Raw genomic sequence first — 14,652 nt, forward strand, 5'->3', positions numbered from 1 at the left:
CGTTCCCCACATATTGCTTATTAGTCTGGTAATGAAACAGTTAAACTCTTTCCTTAGCAGTGAACACTTCAACATCCTCTTCCACTTTTTGATGGGAGGAACCATCATCATCATGTATTTTTATAGCGACAGCAAGTTACCCTGTGCTTTGCAATCGTTTATAACAAACAGGTGGTACAATGATTTAATTAACAAGTCACAGAATATAAATTGGCTTAGAATATTGAAGACACTAGTAAACATTAGTTACAGAAACAACAGTTTCCCAACTTAAACAAGCAGGAGGACTCCACAAACAGCTCTGTGTATTAGTATATGAATATAAAAGCACATCACAGATGAAGCCTGCTTTTGATACTACTTCTTTTTAAATTGAACAGTATTTTACATATTACAGTATACTACTGGCACTTCTTGGGTTGATTCTTTACACAGTGTTAATCTCCTTTTATATGCCAGTCTATGGTCAATACAGTGTGTAAAGTGAACTCTAAACTGCTGGCATGCTTCAGATTTATGCAATGTACAGACTTAATTTCCTAGAGTGCATTTCTGCCATGTCAGGGGTTAATGCAGTGAACAAAGGAAAGTCACAGGTTGGGCATCTCAGAAGATGTGGGAGAGGCTCATGGGCATGGAAAGCACGCAGGGCTGTCACTGAGCATGAACTGAAACCACAAGAAGAAGTAACTTTAGAGGCGTAACTATACAGGACAATAGTGTCTAACACAAGTGTGTAAGGAAAAGCTGCAAGCTTTTGGGGAGAGATTGGACACATTACATTAAGCTTTGGATGACAGTGAACAATTTACATTTAAACAGCACAGGAAGAGGAGAAAGTGAAAAAACATGGGAAGGAAAAGAGTCTGATAAGCTGGCAAGGCAGTGTGGGATATAAGTGTGCAATACACTGCTGGTTATCCACTGGGGAACAGCCAGAGTCTTTGCCTGTGCTGGTGGCTTTGTGCTTCAGTGCACCTGTGCTAAACTGAATACTGGCTTGTAGCCAAACATCTCTGCACAGCACTGGATTCCTTGATATAGCTTCCTGCTTTGGCTTGTTATGATCAGTAAGTTCCGGACAGCAGTGTCAGGGCTGGTGGGATCGTGGTATAACAAACACAGTGCAGAGCCCAGCACCTGTACTGCTGAGATGGAGCACCCAAACCCAGGAAACCAAAACCCTTGCACACTTTGTAGACCAACCTTTCTTAATCTATCTCCAGAGGAGCTACAGGAGTCAGGGGACCACTCCATCAGGAAAGTATTAACCTTGAAGAGACCTGCAGAACTACCTTGGGGGACCGGTTATGCTGAGTGAGTACCTTGTTAACTGAACCAATATACTTAACAGCTTTAATCCCCCCAAAGTGGCATAAATATTGGGACCCACAGCAAAATTATTTTAGCCCCCCCCCCCATAAACATATTGAAACTGTTTACCAGTCAGTGTCCCACTGGCCCCAAGCAGTCCCAGGGTCTGCTACCGCTACAATTACACCTCTGGATAGGGATGGGCATTGTGGTTATATAAGAGCTTGCTCTAAGAACTAATAAGGAGAGGTTTTGAAAACTGCAGCAGGCAATTGAGCAAAAGAAAGTTCCTGGGTATCCTATTCATTCTTTCATTCACATCTCATATTACACCCTTCCCATGCAGGCCATCTTGTGCTCTTTCCATAAAACCTAAGATACATTAAGATTTCATGTGCTGAATGTTTGTCACCAAAAAGATAGAGAGCAAAATAACATCAAATTGCAACTTTTACCAAAAAATGAAATTTTTCTCTGTGAGAAAAGTTCAGTTTCAAATAAAACACAGAAGTTGCCTTGAAATTGCTAGTATCACAGTGACTTTTTTCCTATTACGAAAGGAAATGTGTTTTCTGGTACTCATGTGACTTTCTACTTCTTTCCAGTCATGGGTTTATCCCTATCTTTAAAGGAACACTAACTCAAAAATACAAATATACTTATTTGAAAGATTCAGTAGGACATTTTACAGAAATATGTGTAAAAGTTTAATGTATTTACCAATTAATATATTTTAGTAATTGCATGGGCCCAAAGTTTGTTGTCATGTTCAGCCATGAATGGGGCTAATGCCACAGAAGCAAGTAGAGGGCAAGTCTAGTGCATAGTCTGCTAGACGTCTGCAGTAATATGTAAAGTAAGTGTTACCTATTATTGGTTAACTTAGTAGATTTGATATTCAATTTTAAGGAAAGTCTATGCCTGAAGAAGAGATCTTACTGTACTACATTTTGCAAACTACTGTAATCTGCTGATTTTTCATGTAAAAGATTTCACTTGCACTAAATTTGTCTTTCTTTAAAGGCTAACAAGAAGCAATACTCAACTTCTGCAGGGCCTCTTTTAAAAAATGGGACAACTAGGGGCAGGTTTTCTAAGGTTTGAATGGTTTTTTAATTACATTTTTTTGGTCGAAACAAAAAATCTAATTTAAAACCACCAACTCAAATTTGAATTTGAGATTTATCACACTTCAACCCTGGAAACAGTTCTAATTTGACTGAAAACCTGCTGAGTTCATGTAGAAGTCAATGGCATCGACTATGTTAATAGTAGTGATGAGCCAAATTTTTGCCAAATTCCGCTTCGAAAATGATGCCCCATAGACTCCAATGGGAGAAAAAAAATGTAGCGTGTCAAAAAAAATTTGATGAGCTTCAAAAAGTAATTGACACAAAAATGGGGGTCACTGACAAAAGTCAAATTTTTTCTGGAGGAAAACTAGATTCGAATTTGATTAGAGTTCTTGGACAAGACTATTCGAATTGTGAATAAAATCGAATTTATTAGAGTTTAAAAAAATATTCACATTACTCTAAAATAACCGTTGATAAATAACCCCCTTAGTATGGGGATCATCATGGCATTCAAATGTGATAGCAGTTCATCCTTGCACGGGATCCACTCTTCAAGAAAATCTTTGCAGTATATTTTCGTTTGGCTTTTTTTTTTTCTTCGTAATGGTTTGTTCTCTTCTTCATGAAGCATCTGGAAACAATTTATTAGCACTGTCTAACAATCTTCTGTTTCCTTGCTAAGCCACATGTTCCTATTAGCATTATTAGATCTGGCTTAAAGGGCACCTGTTGGGTAAAAATGATATCCCCAACCAACAGACCACATTCCGGTTGTGGATAACAGTCTTTTTTTTTAAAAAATGCCCCCCGCCAGCGATACGCCCAATCGCACAGAGAGGGAGCTCCTGGTGCAAGCAGACATTTCCGGTCACTCACATGCACATAATGAAAGTGTGCCACAATTTGCTCAATATGTGCATGTGTGTGACGGCACCCAATGCAGGTAGCGTTGCACTGGCGGGGCCTTTTTTTGTTTTAAAAAACTACTGCTATCCCCAACCAGAATGCAAAATCTATTAGCCCGCACCTTTGGTTGGGGATAACATTTTTACCCAACAGATGCCCTTTAAAACGACTCATCTGTTATATGACAGTCCGTATGATGAGTTAAATTTACAGCAGCTCACTTCACTAAATAGGGCAACGGTTAAGACTCTCTGTGATACAGGAACATATATAGAAAGAAGTATTTGTCTCCTGCTCATAATCACAAGACTAACGTGTAAGAGACAAGTTTAGTGGCAGCATATACTTCCCTTCTTCCCACAAAGGAAGTGCAGTAGCCTTCACTATCAGCTAATGCATAATTCTTAACACACTATGGACTTTCACAGAAAATGTACTGTATGTCTATTGTTCTGTCAAGTCATGTCACTCAGTTGCACCTATGGCTTTTTTCACTGCAAGCGACAGCAGTGTCAGTGGCATAAGTTCAATGAAAAACAAGACAATTTGCATTTAGTCATAATGTTTTATTATTTATGGCTTTTGAGTTGTATAGCTTTTTATTCAGCCGCTCTCCAGTTTGCATTTTCAGCAAATTCACCATGCATTGATATGAATAAGAGACTGGAATATAAATAGGAAAGGATCTGAATAAAATGTGAGTAATAAATAGTAGCATTTACAATACATGTGTAACCTTACAGAGCATTTGTTTTTTAGATGGGGTCAGTGACCCCCATTTGAAAGCTGAAAATAGTGTGAAGAAGGCAAATATTTCAAAAACTATAATAAAAAAAAATGAAGGCCAATTGGAAAGTTGCTTAGAATTAGCCATTCTTTAACAGAGAACTTAAAGGTTAACCACCACTTTAAACACATTGCAAGGGAAACTGCGTTGACCAACAGCAACAATGTTTCATGTCCCAAATGCATGACAGCAGACAGGAACATAGATAAACTGCTGGTTATTTACCATAATTCAAAATCAAGAGGCAAATTGTATTTGTTTTTTATCTCTAGCAAAGCATACTAATTTTGTTTATGGGGCCAGCAGTAATCGTACCTTTCAAACATAGGGAAAATCAGTTGGTAGTTCTGAAATATAGTTTTAACACACCATAATGGTGTTATTTGAATTTGGGTTTATTGACAGAGATGGGAGTGATGATTGTGGGCACCGCATGGAGTTAATGCTTCAAGTAGTGTCCACAAGACTTCAGTTGATCCAGGTTGAAAGATGGTTTTAAATATTTGTTGCTGGAATATCTATCTATCTATCTATCTATCTATTTATTTATTTGAAATGATGCTACTTGTTTGGATTACTTTATGATCATTTGACCTTTTTTGTTTTTTACTAGACTTGCTATTTCTAGTCTTCGTTTATTTATTTCATTGTATTTATATAGTTCCGAAACATTTTCTCAGCTCTTTATAAAGATCATATTATTATCAGTCCCTGGCCCAGTGGAGCTTACAATCTAAGGTTCCTATCCCATTCACACACAGTACGGTCAATTTATTCAGGAGCCAAATAACCTGTGTGTATGCATGGGAGATAACCACGCAGAGAAATTAATCCATTCTGATGTAACAGTACCCGGGCGCTCACTATTTTGAAATTGTTGTTAACCTTTTATTGTACTTTATTCTCAGATACATTTGTTGCAAGGCTCTCTCTTCAGTTTAGATCCTTTCTTTCAGATTGTATTACCTAGTGGTTGTTTCTCACTTTTTAGAATATGAGGGCCACACTGTCTATCTTTACTGTGTGTTGCTGGTTATTTCTATTGTTATTTTTTTTTATATTTTGATGATGGGCAAAACTGTGATCCATCATCAAATGTGTGCGTTTTTTGTCTGATGGACACAATATTGTGCATACCTAAATAAACTAAAGCAGTAAGATCACAAATGTAGTATATTAAAATTATCCTTGTCTGGACAGTAAAAGGTATAACAATAAACCTTGAACTCTCCCCCTTCGCCCTTTCTAAAAAATGTAAAATTACTATTTTGTTTTTTAATGTGATTGTGTTGATAGGGGGAGCATGCTTTTAGTTAAAAATTACAAGAAGGATAGCTTTGTGTATTCGGTATCTAGTGGGCAGGTTATACCTGTGCTGTGTCTGCAGTTATGGAGATTGGAGGAAAATGTGTATGCCTTGTGCTGTTTATACTACCGCCATTAAGCTCTACACATGACTAGCATAGTTGGGAAAATTGTTGCGACATTATCCCTCATATCTGATCGGCCCTGTGATCACAGCTTCTGAGGAAGTTCTTGCAAGGTCTCCTTTCTGTTAACTGTCGGGCATCAATAACTAAGTTTACTGAAGCAGAAAACTAAATTAGTTTTAGCTTAGTGTAATTGAAGCATTTATAACAGGGTTTCCATGGCACATTCCAAATTGCTAAGCAGTCTTTTCAGAGCCCATATACATTCAGGAAGTTAGATATTAGAGAAAACTTTTCAAGGAAAATTGGTCCTCTCTCAACAGGTTTACATAGTCCCCCATTATGATCCAGTCTTTGACCTGAGAACAAAATGATTGCATCAGCCCAATTTCACTTACCACTTGGATGGCCAAGTCAGCGAAAGATCCATTCATTTGCTGATTATCATAAAATGATCAGATTTTTGTGTATGCCCAACTTACCTTTCGGTATGGAAGCCTTGTACTGCTGTGAGTTTTCCTAAATTTCAATCATATTATATCCCTGACCTCTTTGTTCCCTTTCCTGTTTAATCCACCATATTATGGTCGATGGATGAAGCAGGCCTGGTACAGATGTCTACATTGTGGAAGCTGCTTAGTCCAAAAGTTTTTGTACTTTTAACATTATGGGGGTTATTTACTAAAACTCAAATTTATCTCATCTTTTATTAAACCAAGCTTGACCAAACTCCCATCCACAATTTTATCTTATTTCAATAAAATAACTCGAAAAATTCGGGTTGGGAAAAGATTAGATAAAATCATGTAGCACACCCTTGAGTGTACTTTTGCTGTGGATTAGAGCTATGTGTGACCAGGCTAACACTTCTTGTAGTGTGCTCCAGACCCCCAGTGTACCCGTGCAACTCCCTGCAACTCCCGGTACCTGGAGTAGATCAATGCAGCAGGATATTCAGCCAGACAAGTCCTTTTCAGTAAATTATAACTGGTTTATTAACAGAGCACCGGCAAGATCATAAGTTACAGCACTTTGATGTTCACGGCAGTTATAGCGTAGCCTCCAACAACAATATTCCCTCCAGGGGGTAGAAGATGCAACAGACGGAGTAGAAATCAATATAGATCAGTAACAATAGACTTGGGAAATAGTTACCACTCTCACTGGCACTATCCTTATGGTTGAACACTAAGGCATGGGTTTCTCAGCCTGGGTCTTGTATCTTGGCACCGGACTTGATCCTCACCTCACCCACTGTATTCAGCCTGGGATCTTGGGTCTTGGTATCCTATCTGGTCCTCAACTCACCCACTGTAGTCCCTGCACTAGTGGTTCAAATACCACGGGGTCCTAACCCCACTATTTCTCCTCGTTGGAGCCACGTCTGCTCTCTAGCTACCCTGGGCTAACTTTCACTCCTAGAGCGACTATTACTGTAGTACTATCCCTATCTCATGCTTCACTAACTTTTCCGGCAGACCTGGACCTGTAGTACCTCACACTGAGGCAAAGTCCCAGGACAGACCCAGACCTCATGGTGCTAAACCCTTTTATATTATCAAACAGTGCCATCTAGTGGACAATCTCCAGGTACTAGTGTGGACCCCACTAGGGACATAGCTGCCTAACTTAACTAAAGAACCCTTAGGTGTCCAAATACTAAAGAGGAATGCCTGAGATAAATACACCCAAATCTCAGGGTCTCTACAATCAAGAGAAAAGTTGAATTGTAAATTATTGCCCGAAAACCCCTACTTTTTCAGATTATCAGACGAAACCCATCACAGATCATGATAACTTCAAATTGTAAAAGGGACATCTGACATTGATTTCTTTATGATCTTGGCAGGTTTGAGATGGTGGATTTTTGGATTCTGACTTTTAGCAGCTTCTGGGTATTATAAATCTTGAAAAATTCTAAGTTTTTTTCCTCTAAATAATTTTAGTTTTTGCCCAAAAAACCTTCATCAGTAAAAAAAATGAGGTTTTAGTAGCTACCAATGGCAGCTAATAAAAAAGGCTAATTATAGATTATGGCAGGTTTACAATTTTACAATTTTTACACCCCAGTTAATGCTAAGGGGGTTATTTACTAAAACTCAAATTTTTCTCATAATTCTAATAATACAAACTCATATTAGACACCATTTATATGCATATTATATGCATATTTTAGAAGTTCCCCTTGCCCAAGAACAGTAGAGAACTATATTGATGTGTTAACTATTGCAATTATTTGATCTTATTTAATGAATTGGCGACTGGAAATAGTTACAGTATATTATGTATTATTAAATTATATTACAATATTACAGGGCAAAAAGGAATTTTACTGGTCTGGCCCGGCTCTGAGTTTAGCACTATATGGGGCATCCCCCACAACCGTTCTTATCCCACACACGTGCCCCCAAGTAATGGACTTATCTCACCAGATCTTGCATTCCGATTTCTCCTTGGCCCCCCTGGACCCGCTCTGATGCTAAAAGTTGAAAGCGCTAAGTGGGAGGGGGGTGGGATTGGGGCTGCTGCCTCAGGCGGCAGCAGCCCCTGAAACGCCTCTGACCCACTCAAAATATATGAAGCAATAAATTGCAGATTTTAGTATCATTATAGCCTTGGATATTATGCTTGTCCAAGAAATCATCCAAGCCTTCGCAATATCATATGGCAGGGCACTCCACAACCTCACTGTCCTCACTATGAAGAACCAGCTAAGCTGCTTCAAATGAAAGTTAATTTCCTCTAGTCTAAAGGGATGGCCTCTGGTCCGATGATCCATTTTTCGGAAAAATAAATCTTCTGCTAGTGGTATATAATGCCTTCTAATGTACTTATAAAGAGTAATCATGTCCCCTCCCAAACATATTTTCTCTAGAGAAAACAACCCCAACCGGATAGGACCGGTGCCCAATATTGCACTGCATACTCAAGGTGAGGCCTTACCAGGAACCTATAAAAAGGCAAAATTATGTTTTCATACCTTGAGGTAATGCCCTTTTTTACGCAAACCATTACTGTATTTGCTTTAGTAGCCACAGAATGACACTGCCTGGAATTAGACAACAAAAAACCCTAGATCCTTTTCAATTAAGGCAACCCCCAAACGCACTGCCATTTAGTGTATAACTTTTATATTATTTCTGCCAAAGTGCATATACAACATTGAACCTCATTTTCCAGTTTTGCTGCCCAGTTTTCTAATCTAGTCAAATCACTCTGCATTTTGTATGGAACTTATAGTTCTGCACAATTTAGTATCATCAGCAAAAATAGAAATTGTTCTTTCAATGCACACCTCCAAGTCATTAATAAACTAGCTGAAAAGCAAAGGACTGTGTATAGAGCCCTGCAGTACTCCACTGACAACACTGGCCCAATCAGAAATTTACCACCACTCTTTCTAATCTATTCTTCAGCCAGTTCTCTATCCAATTACAAATATTATGTTCCAGGTCAGTATTCCTTAATTTAACTATTAACCTGCTGTGTGGTACTGTATCAAAAGCTTCAGCAAAGTCCAAGTAGATTACATCCACTGCCATTGCCAAGTCTGGGTTCCTGCTCACCTCCTTATAAAAGGCAATTCAATTTGTTTGGCAAGATCAGTTACGCATTAAACCATGCTGGCACAAACTCATAGTATTATGATTTGCAATGAAGTCATAGCCCTTCGAAATGCTTTCCTACCACTGGAGTCAGACTAACCAGCCTATAGTTTTGAGGCTGAGAACAGGATCCCTTTTTGAAAAGCTTTCCTACCACTGATATCAGACTAACTGGCCTATTGTCTCCCTGCACCATGCCAGACCTCAATGAATCCTGAAAAATTAAGTAAAGAGCTAAGCTTGTTTGGTACCCTGGAAAGAATACCATCTGGTCTCGGACCTTTGTTTATCTTTACGTGTTCTAGTCTCTTCTGAATTTCCCCTGCGTGAACGATGCATCATTTGTTGTATACTAGAATTAGGAATAATTAGAAGGAAACCTTCATTACTTGGTTCCTCGTTTGTGTAGACAGATGAAAAATAACAGTTCAGAATCTCTGCTTTATCTCTGTTCTCATCAATCAATTAACCCCTTCTGACAACAATGATCCCACCCCATGCTTCATATTTGTACTATTTACATATTCAAAAAATAATTTGAGGTTCATTTTACTCCTTGCTGCAATACCATTTTCCATATCGATTTTAGCTTGTTTTTTTTTTTGCAAAGATTTATTGGCCTCCTTATACCTGGCAAACTTTTCAGCTGTCCCAGCTAATTTGAAAACCTTTGCACTTCTAAAGTTTAGTGTTTTAGTTACTCCCTTATAGAGTTGTTTCTGCAACATAGTCTCAAAGGAGACCATGTTATGATCACTATTTCCTTAAAGCTTACCCATGCAAATGCTAGAGATGAGTTTAGTATTATTAGTTATTACCAGGTCCAAAAAGAGAAGCATTCATATTAGTTTATTGAACTAGCTGAAATAAAAAGTTGTCATTAAGCTTATTTACAATCCCCAACTTGGCAACCGTATTACCCCAGGCAATAGCATAATTGAAGTCACCCATAATAATAACTTGACATAGTTGTGAAGCAGCCTCCTTTTGTAATAGTAGCTGGGCTACAATTTCAATGCAATTCAATTCAAGTTGGTTTGTAGCCAGTGTAGGACTGGGATGTCAGGGGCCTACCAGAAAACCTTAGTCCGTGGGGCCCACTTTCCAAACTATTATTCCTCCTCATACTATACTCTATTCTTCCATTATTAAGCATCTTTGTTCCCATAAAGAAATAGGGAATGACATGAAATAAGCCACATGGTTAGAAGCAAGAGGCCCACTGACACCTGGGCCCACCGGGAGTTTTCCTGATATCCCGGTGTGCCAGTCTGACACTGTTTGTAGCATACAACAATGACACTTTTCTTTGGAGCTTTTTGCCCAGTCGAAATCTCAACCCAAAGGGATTCCACAACTTCCCCTGTGCCATCCATGGTTATTTCTTTAGAGCACAGCTTTAATTCAAGTTTTACATAAAGACAAACTCCTCCTCCTTTTTAAATCCTCTGTCCCTCCTAAAAAGGATGTAGCCATTTAAATTGACAGCTAAGTCCCATACAGCGGTGGTTTCCCTCTGATATTTACATTATTTAATGAAGAATCACATTTAAAGTTACTATCAGTATTTATTTCTTGTAACAGAGGGATCTCCCTAACTGGTAAACTGTATGCCCCCCTCACTCCTCCCCCATGACCCCTTACTAATCCCACTGCCCAGTCTACCCTAGCTTCCCCATAATAATCTGTCTCACCCCCTTGCCTAATTTAAACACTCCTCCAACCTCTTAGCCATTCTTTCCCCTAGCACAGCAGACCCCCTTCCATTGAGGTGCAATAATCGCAACTATATAGACTGTACTCCAAGGAAAAATCAGCCTAGTGCTCTAGGAACCCAAACCCATTCTTCCTACACCAAGACTTTAGCCACATATTTAACTCCCTAAGCTCCTGCTGCCTTTCTAAATTTGCACATGGAACAGGCAAAATTTCCAAAAAAATTACATTGGAAGACCTTCCCTTAATCTTCGAACCTAGATCCTTCAACTCATTCTTTAAGGTCCTCCATCTACCATTTATTTTGTCATTAGTACCAATAAGTACTAAGACAGTTGGGTCATTCCCAGCACCACCCAATAATTTGTCTACCCGATCAACCACATGCTGAACTGTGGCACCAGGAAGACAGCAAACTGGCTGTAGTGTTCTAGACAACTAATTACCCTATCCACTTTCCTAATAATTAAATCCCCTATAAACACAATCGGGGGAATGTAATAAAAATCGCTAATGGAAAAACTATTCGCAATGCGAAAAGTTATGCCTTTGCGCGAACAAATTTTGCTTTGTGCGAATTTAATATAGCTTTTGCGAGCCCGGAACCTGTTTAGCGACCACTTCCGACAGTGAAAGACCGGTTGCGAATTTTATAGTTTGCGCCAATGCGCAGTCAATGTAATAAAACTTCTTACTGAAAAAGTCGTTATGTTTGCTCCAAAAGATTACGACACCTTCAAGCACTTCTTATGAGTGCGGAATTAAAATTCGCAATGCGCAATTAAAATTCGCAATGCAATAACAGTTTAATGAACAATATTACATTGCGAGATGTGGATATTTAGTCTTATTGGTGCGAATTGTTTTGCTCTTTGCGACTTTTATTACATTCCCCTGAATCTGTTTTGGCTTAGCTCTGCTCTCCTCCCCATCACTACAAGAGAAAATGGTCTCCTGGCAGATCAGGGCCATCTAGAACTGCCAATCCAGAGTTCACACTTCCATCTTCTTCACACAATCGGGGAATCTGTTGGGATGAATAAACCCCAGAGCAGCCTCCCTTTGCCTTCTTCCCTCACACAAGATTTTCTGTCACCCAGATAAGTGCCTTATCATTCTGCTGCTGTTCTGTACCCCCCAATCTAACTGACCCCGCTAAGTCCTGCTCAGTGAGCATGAGACTTTTCTCAAGATTGTCAATCGACCACAGTGTTGCAATTTGTTGCAGTTATCATTCTGGAACAAATCTTTATATTGCATTTTCAGTACATGGTAAAGGTAGATTGCATTACATCGAACCCAATCCCAATTAATACAACACACACATAAATTAGGTTGGAGACAGGCCGCAGCTTTATTTAATCTGATAACTAGAAATTAACCACATAACCATGTAATTATTACTTTCTTAAACCCTTAGCCAGCCCCTGCTCATTACCCAGCAGGCTGCCTATATGGTTTATAAATATCCCAGCCTTTTATTCTCCTAGCCATGGGATAAATGCTTAAATGCTCTCTCTCTCTCTTTTTTTTTTTTTAATTGAAATATAACTCAATACAGATGGGTGGGTGATTTTTTAATCACTAACCTAACTTTTCCTCCCATCAACGCAACTGCCACAAATTCCAAGCCCCCTGATTTTGCTTTTGATTGTGATACTGCCTCACTAGCTCGAAGGGCTGCAAAAAAGGAAAAAACAAATATGACTTCGAACAAAACTGCTTCATATGAAGAGAAACAAACTGCAGGAAGTTCAGCAACCAATCTTTTCAGTAATGCTAACGTAATAGGTTTTCTTGAATCGAATGACTTGTTACATCTCATCATTTTTTAACTAAAGGAGCCTTAGCCACATCCTTTTTTTCAAAAATTCTGAAGAAAAAAGAAATTTAAAAAAATATATTTATCTGTCAAGATATTTCAGTAAATACAGAAAGCCTGAAGCCATTTAGTAAATGTCCTTGCCACAAGCCTTCTTCTATCTTCCTCCCTGTCTTCCTTGGCACTTGGTAACAAAGATAATAAATCCACATACTCCCCTTTAAGAATTTTTTCTTTAACTGAACTAGTCAAATGCAAGCCCAGTGTGTAGTTTGACAGGTTATATAGCCTGTTGAAAAGCTACTTCAGGAATTCCCGTGTTAGGTTTTTTAAGTGCATTCAATAATAACTTTACAGCAGAAACATCAATATTACCTAGTTGTTGCAGCAGACTTGACACCTTCTGCAGGAAAACTGGATTCAGCCTGTGGATGAATAGTGTGAACATCTGGAGCAATACCATGTTTAATGACACTTGCTGCATGGGAAACACCAGCTTGCTGCAAATCAACATTAGAAGTAGAGTAGAAAGTGAGAAAGTAGAAAGTAACTTCAGTGGTGGTAGTGGGGAAAACAGTAGGAAAAGAAGGTCAAGGCAATGTAGAAGTAACAATTAAGCCACCCAACAAAGTGCTCAAAGTAGGAGTAGAAATTCTCTGCTCCCCCACCGTTGCGCCTGCACTATTTAAACTCTTGCTGTGCTCCCTGAGCCAATCAAGTACCTTGGATTGTACCATTTTAATCTACAATTCATAAACTACAATATTACTCACATAGCAACCCCCTTCCCATGTGGTTAAAGGGTCGAATTGTCCTTTCACCCTTCATACAACTTATAAAAGTTCTTGTGCACATACACTCTCTAAAAACTTGCACTGCTACTTTAGCCAGCTTTGATAAATTGCACAAAACATACACTGGTAAACTGAATGCAAGTTACAGGTACTGGTTGTATGCTGCAATTTGGGGGAAAACTAATTGTGGGTATTAACACCTGCTCCAGCTAATGCTGGAAGCCTTGTATTTGCGGGCTGGTATCCCTCCAGAATACACCATTGAAGGTTCTTTGGTCTCAGCCTTGTAATTAATGCTAATAACACATTTTTACCTTTGCTTCTGCCTTTCTTAGCTCACCCCTGTAAAGCATTAGGCCCAGCTGCAGGCAATTCGGTTTAGATCAATTTAGGCCTGTTTGCTGCATCACTGCCCTTCATTCAGTGGAAACCCACACCCCAGTTCTGGTTCACAAGCCAAAAATCATGTACCTCTTTTCTGACCTGCTGGTGTTTATTAAGTTCCTGTTCCTGTCATTGTCCTATATCTATTGTTCTCCTGTTCTGGTCTGCCCTGTATGGACTTACTGTTCGACTGAGACCTGCCCTGACCACTAGCCTGATTATAGACCTGCTTTCAGCCTGCCCCCAGCCCTAACTACTGGCGAATTATATGGAGGTGCCTCTCAGCCTGCCCGTTTTGCTTATCTGCTGTGTATGTTTGTTTTTAATATCTCATTAAATCATAAATGTAAGCATAGAAATGTGTTTTCAAGTTTCTAATGTGTTTGCACAATGTTACACAGCAGATATGCACCTTCAAGGTAATTCTACACCTATGGTACATAATTCTTGGCATGTATTTTCTGCACTAAACATTTAAGTGTTTAAAAATGACCCCTGTATTGCAATGGTGTTGTAACTGTTGGAATCTATAGTTTGTCACTGTAACTTTCCTTTCATTTTACACTTTCCAGCATTTCCAGCAGTTTTATTCTATTTTCCCTATTCCATTTCTACAGAGTGGTCAATGCTGGAAAAAGCCAACAAAATGAAGACCAGGCCTGCTGTGAATTTGTAACAGTAGAAAAACGAGATGGTAAACTTAGTGATTGCAAAGAACCTCAAGATCTGAAAATTGTCACAGGAAAGAAGTGCCTCAGTCAGGTTGGTAGTTTTAGGGTAAGGACACACGAGGAGATTCAGGGAGATTTTGTCGCCTG

The 14,652-nt window shown here is 39.0% G+C and overlaps 1 protein-coding gene across 2 annotated transcripts in view; it reads left to right on the top strand.

The window, feature by feature from the left end:
* ppm1j.L (protein phosphatase, Mg2+/Mn2+ dependent 1J L homeolog) overlaps positions 1 to 14,652 on the top strand; it is a 60,740-nt gene that overhangs the window by 16,911 nt on the left and 29,177 nt on the right. The window contains exons 1-2 of one of the 2 annotated variants that reach the window (XM_018246601.2): positions 644 to 1,317; positions 14,452 to 14,596. In XM_018246601.2, the coding sequence (XP_018102090.1) occupies positions 1,064 to 1,317; positions 14,452 to 14,596 (399 nt within the window). In that variant the 5' untranslated portion in view covers positions 644 to 1,063. Of the gene's footprint in view, positions 1 to 643; positions 1,318 to 14,451; positions 14,597 to 14,652 lie in introns of those variants that run through there. The other variant, XM_041582073.1, reaches the window with a different exon arrangement.

The sequence above is a fragment of the Xenopus laevis genome, chromosome 2L (genome assembly GCF_017654675.1).
Source record: "Xenopus laevis strain J_2021 chromosome 2L, Xenopus_laevis_v10.1, whole genome shotgun sequence".
NCBI classification, from domain to species: Eukaryota; Metazoa; Chordata; class Amphibia; order Anura; family Pipidae; genus Xenopus; species Xenopus laevis.